This window comes from Artemia sp. Qi Xiang Cuo, chromosome 3 (assembly GCF_049724085.1).
Source record: "Artemia sp. Qi Xiang Cuo chromosome 3, ASM4972408v1, whole genome shotgun sequence".
Taxonomy (NCBI): Eukaryota; Metazoa; Arthropoda; class Branchiopoda; order Anostraca; family Artemiidae; genus Artemia; species Artemia sp. Qi Xiang Cuo.
In genome coordinates, this window is record NC_142796.1 from 88,404,679 (window position 1) to 88,410,678 (window position 6,000).

General features: G+C 37.3%; 1 protein-coding gene across 3 annotated transcripts in view; it reads right to left on the reverse strand.

Moving 5' to 3' along the window:
• Window positions 1–3,851, reverse strand: part of LOC148954713 (galactose-3-O-sulfotransferase 2-like) — a 28,259-nt gene extending 24,408 nt beyond the window's left edge. The window contains exon 1 of one of the 3 annotated variants that reach the window (XM_089087215.1): window positions 3,560–3,851. Coding sequence is in view for 1 of the 3 variants with exons in the window: in XM_089087214.1 (XP_088943340.1) it covers window positions 3,555–3,622 (68 nt within the window). In the remaining 2 variants the exon portion in view is untranslated. Of the gene's footprint in view, window positions 1–3,468; window positions 3,532–3,554 lie in introns of those variants that run through there. The other 2 variants (XM_089087214.1, XM_089087216.1) reach the window with 2 other exon arrangements.
• Window positions 3,852–6,000: the final 2,149 nt, after the last annotated feature.

The window sequence follows — 6,000 nt, forward strand, 5'->3', positions numbered from 1 at the left end:
TTGGCGATGGACGCCATCGGTTCTCCCAGACACTATCAGACTAGTGTTGCCGATCCTTTCTTCACCGGTGCTAGGGAGATGTGCTTCTGAAAGTCCCACAATATCCCATTTATATCTGTTTAGTTCATTTAGGACAAGATCTATTTTGCCTTGTTTAGCAAGCGTCCTAACGTTCAGGGTTCCAACAGATAAAATCAATTTAGGAGAAAGCATAGCCTCCGGTTTTGGACTTTTCAACATTGTTAAAGGGAGATTCTGGGTCGTCAGTTCGTCGGTTGCCCCGGACGCGGTAACTTTGTCGGTTGCCCCGGACGCGGTAACTTCGTCGGTTGCCCTGGACGCGGTAACTTCGTCGGTTGCCCCGGACGCGGTAACTTCGTCGGTTGCCCTGGACACGGTAACTTTGTCAGTTGCCCCGGACGCGGTAGTATTGGTTCTCGTTCTTGATCGTTTGTACTTCATATTTTATAGGAAAGAAGGTTTCTTGGCTAATTTCAGGACGGCGGTAAGCTACTCCTCTCCATACCTAGCAGGGGCTGGTTATATCTACTACCGATAATTCACCCTTCTGGCGTCCTCCATCACATGCAATTTTCCCATTGCTAGGAGTAGGTTTGTTAATGGCGGGACGTATCCATACGCCGATGGGCCCTGCCCAGTGCACATCAGAGAGTCCTTCCACCTCCTTCGCCTGAACTTATGGCCCCCAGACGTGGGGGCTCCAGCTACATTTCAAGACCCCCCAGAGACAGGGTCCTCCCTTGGTCCGCACCTACCTACCGTGAGGTACCCGGCATATCTACAGGACGTTCCCCTATCTACCACCTGGGGACGCGCTGAGTGGCCTGGGAGAGGCCGAATCTCAAATCGATCAGAATTCTTGATCTAACTGAGATTACTCTGACATTAAAAACGCAATAGGGGTAGTCTTTCTGGCTGCAAAGGCAATGCGTATAGCTGCATTCTGTACGGAATTAAACTTTGCTAGGGTTGTGTCACTGCCTGAGAAAGAAATCACGGAAGCATATTCTATCTTAGACCTAATATATTTTATATAAAACTCCATCATAAAACTGGGTTTTTGTCCCCAGCTAACAGTTGTAAGCATCTTCATAAGATTCAGCCTTTTAACGCAAGCAGCCTTGGTCATTTCAATATGTGCTTTCCAATTCAAATTTTTCTCTATATTCACACCCAGGAACTTTGCTTCACTCACAAACTCAATCTGCTGGCCAACATTATTGGGGTAACTTTCATTTTCTTCCGAGTTATTAACATGGCTTTTGTTTTATGTGTTGAAAATTTGAGATCAATATCAGTCGCCCAGTTTTCAACTTAAGCTAATACTTCTGAAATAGCTTTGATTCCCTCTTCTAATGTCTTTGCCGTAACCCACAAAGTTTTATCATCAGCAAAAATTCCCGCATTTGAATCCCCTTCTCTAATATGGATATTACACTGCCCCACATTGTAAAAAACAGGTCCTAGGCTGACCCTTGGGGAACTCCACTTCTTCCTCTTACTAGGGCTGTTGACATTGTATTTCCTACTCTCACTGTAACTACTCGGTCTTCAAGATAATTTTTACTTAGCAGCAACATTCTACCTCTAATTCCAGCCTCAATTATTCCTGACAATATTTGTCTATGTACAATGTTATCAAACGCGCCCTTGACGTCAAGGAAAACTTCAATCATTACAAGTCCCTTCTGGAGAGCATATTAAGCATCCTGTTTAAAGCAAAGCAAATTTTCTATGATACTTTTGTTTTTCCTGAAGCCCCATTGTATATCTTTAAGGCCGCGCCTTTTTTTTACTTCATAGTTAAGTCTTTACTTAACAAGTCGTTCATATACTTCCGCTAAAACTGGGAGCAAAGTTATGAACCGCTGGTCTTCCAGTTTTGAATTGTCCTTTCCTGGTTTTGGTCTTAGAAGGCTCTATCCAGAATAGGCAAGCATTTAAACATAGCACCATAACGCGCTTCCGATTCGACTGCGCAAAAGATCCTTAACTCCCTTTATAGCGCGTCCAGAATTTCTGGAAAAATGGGACGGAAAACTACTTCCTCCCCGTTTTTCCTTTTTTTGGTCGGAAGAAGATTTTCTAGGGCCGAAACCCTAGAAATTCCTTAAAAAATCCTGAAGACCTGTAAAAATCCCTAAAAATCCCCAAATCCCTAAATGAAAAAGTTCACCCTTAAAAGACCTCAAAAATCCCCATTATAGGGGGAAATCCCTAGAATGGAAACACTGCTGCATACAAAGTTTTTATCGCTGAGACTAAGCTAATTATCTCCAAATGCAGACAAAGAGACCGGTCTTATTACTACTACTACTACGGTATTACTACTTTAGTACTCAGATCAATAACTTGAGTGTGGTCGGTGTAATAGAAAAGTACCTTATCTGTAATAGACAAGTACCTTATCTTCAATCAATATAATTTTTTTTTTTTAATTTGCAACTTTCACCATCATAACCAGTAACTAACTCTCAAAGCTTGAAAATTTTCGAATCCTTTTCATTTTAAGCTTTAGATTTAGCTTCCTCTCTACTAAGGGTTTGCTTACCAATTTTAGTATAATGCATATTCAGATGGCCAAAATCAGCTTCATCTGTCCTCCTTGGATATATGACGACGAAAAATACACCTTGTGTTTTAACTTCAAGACGATTTCACTTCGGCGACAAAAAGATGTCGAAGTTCCTTTGTGCAGTATTGTGCAGTATTTCACATTTTCTTTGACATTTTATATTGGGCATTTGAAATCTATTGATATTTTGGTATTTTGAGAGTCAACTGTCACTGTTTTGACATTTTGATAATTGGATTGGAAATAGTACTTGCTATTTTGATTTGTTGTTGCTGCTGTTTTTGTAGTTCCTCGGATTATCTCTTCAGTTATTTTTCAATATTTACACGCCCATGCTAACTTTGAGCTATGGTAGTGAAGAGACACATTCTGTTCTATAACTATAATTATTTAAAAAAAAACTTTTTCAATAAAATAAGTTTTTTAAAAGAAGTTAAGAACTCCATTAAACCAAAATGAACGAAAATAGAATCAAATAATCTAACTATCATGAATCAGTATCAATAAATAAATGAAACCCAAAACAAACAGAAATTATAATAAATAAGAGTAAAACTCAAAACGTGCAGAAATTAACATGAGTATGGTTATGAACCCCAAGCTTTCTAAAAGCCAGAATATAAGTTGTACTGTACAGAAAAAAATTCAAATGAATTTACTGAGGAAAATCTGCATTGTCAGTTTAATATACATAAGTTGATATTTATTCCTTAAAATCTTAATTGATTTTTGATTTCTTAAAGTTAGAAAAGTTAAAAAATTTAAAAGGTTTTTTTAATGTTTAAATGTGAAAGACATTAAAAAATTTGTACAGTTTATGCTTTGTATATATTATAGTAAAACAAAAAAATAGTATTAATACCTTAACGTACTTCTCTTGTTTGGAATAACAGAAGAAAGTGCGGTAGTATCATTTCTTTAATCTTTTCTAAATCAAAGTACTGATAATAAAAATTACCTTACTAGAATACTGTATAAACTCGATCCAGAAACTTTATAAAGCTTCTCAAACGTGATTTTCGCCATCTACTAAAAGAAGCTAAATAAAAAGGTCATTGGCTCAAACAAACTTCAGAAGAAACAGAAGAATTTCTCTTAGCCAATCATAGAGCGCGAGCACAAATATAACATATTTTTAATACGAACTAAAACTACTAATAACAAGAGTACAACATTTTTCTTTGCTAGGCTCAGTGGCATCACATGTTTATGGGCTATCAAAACAAGTATTTCGATAGGCCAATTGATGAAAAATAGGATATACCTTTGATAATAAAAACTGGTTTTCACTAACGCTATAATAATGTGCCATGATTAGTCCATTGTTACGCCTGGAGATTTTTAACAGTTTAATAGAGTGGCTCATCACCTATAATGAGCTATAAGGGTCTGAGCCCGCCCCCCTCTAGACAGAGTTTTTGTTTTTACTCGTTCTATTTTAAAATTTCCTAGGCCTAAATATATATATAAGAAAAACTTCTTTAGCTTATGTTATTGGTTTTTGTCATGAATATATTAATAATAGTTTGTTAATGCGTAAGTAATTACTGACAATAGTAGTTGTGGTAAATACTGATTAAACAGTAATATATAATTTTCTCTGGGCGTCTCCGTAGTTTTCTGTGAAATTTTTAGGATCATAAGTTATATTGAGAGGGTGAAGGGTGTTAGTGGGTCTCTAAATAGGCTAAAAAGAGACTATTTTGTCCCTGTTCTTTTTAAGCCGTACAGTAGTAACTTCTTGTGCCAAGAGGAGCCTATTGTGCGAAAAAATTGCCTGGGGTACAGGTCTCCCAAAAATGGGACCAAAAAAGGGCTAAAACCATTTCTTATCATCTGCTCGAAACTTATATCCTGAAGTTCTCGGGCTAAGAGGGCTAAAGTGCAGAAGAAGAATTGAAAAAAGAAGATCGTCTCCTCAAAAACTGGAGCCCACCGAAGGGGCATATAAGGACGGTTTTTTTTCAAGCGGCTTGGAACTTACACCGGTAAATTCCTGGATCAAGAAAACCCTTTTGTACGAGAAGATTCTGGTTAAGGGGTTAGGGCCCCCTAAAAATGGTACTCCAAAAATTCCAAATTTATGTTTAATAATCAGCTTGAACCTTATATCCTGAAGTCCTAATACCACAGGAAAATCTTTGGAAAATTTGGCTTCTTTGAAATTGTGGCACGAAAAAAAAAATCTTTTTCAGCTCGGGCATGGGTCTACCAAATATCATATCCAAAAATAATCAAAAAAATATTTTTTTTATTGGCTATTAACTTTTAAGAATCATCGCCTGGGTCAAGAGAAATACACGTCTCGTTTAGAGAGTGAAGGGTGAAAGGCGGCCCGAAAACGGACCAGAAGAATTTTTTTCCCTGGTCGATTTAAAATTTACGACCATAAGTCTTAGATCAAGAGAATCCTAACAATACGAAAATTAGTTTTGGGAGACCGGCCCTAATTCCCAAAAAAGGGTCCGAAAAACGTTCGGATACAATTTTGTCTGATCGGCACAAAAATTCAACTCTTAAGTTCTCTGCTAAGTGGGCGTCAATGTGGAACCGAAAATAAAAATAAAAATATTGGTTTACCCCGAAAACGGACCCGACTAAGGGTCGATTTTTTTTTCTGAAAGGCTTGAAACTTATTTTCTTTAAATGCTGGACCAAGGGGAGCCAAATAGATGGTGATAAATTAAAAACAAAATCATTGACTTGCCAGAGAATGGGGCCAAGAAAAAGAAAAAAAAATTCTGGACGGCTTTTAAACCGTTAATGTGTAGGTCAATAAGAATGTAAAATTCCATTGACCAATTTGGGGCAAGAATTGCCCAAAAATGGGGCTTCAAGACAGCCCAGATTTTTCCAGATCAGCTTGAGACTTATATCCTTAAGTTCTTAGACCAAATGAGCCCCTTTGTACAAAAAAAATATCAAAATAAAGTTTAATCCCTCCCCCCCTCAAACAGGGCACCAATAAGGGCCAAAACATTTTTTAGTCGGAGCCATAGAAACCCCTTACAAAAAAGAGGCGAAACTTAGGAGACCTTCGCATACCGAAACATAGCCTGTAGATATTTTATGGTCGAAATCTGCAAAAATTTGTTCAAAAAGGTCGGTGTAAGAGCACGGGGTATTTCAAACATGCTGTAAACGTGTTCAAAGTTTTGAATTTCATAGTTTTTTTTTGTTTTTGTTTTTTTTTTTGTTGGGAGTTTCTGTTTTATTTAAGTGTTAGTTCATTAACTTCGAATAGTTATTTTATTAGTCTATTTTGCAAAAGCATAAATGACTGCTCCATTCAAAACAAGTTAAGTAAGAAACTTGGCGTTTCTTCTGACCTCAAGCTTTTAGATCTCTAGTATTTGCATAAAGCAGCTTACAGATGATCAATTGTTGAACAGGTTATCGTTGAA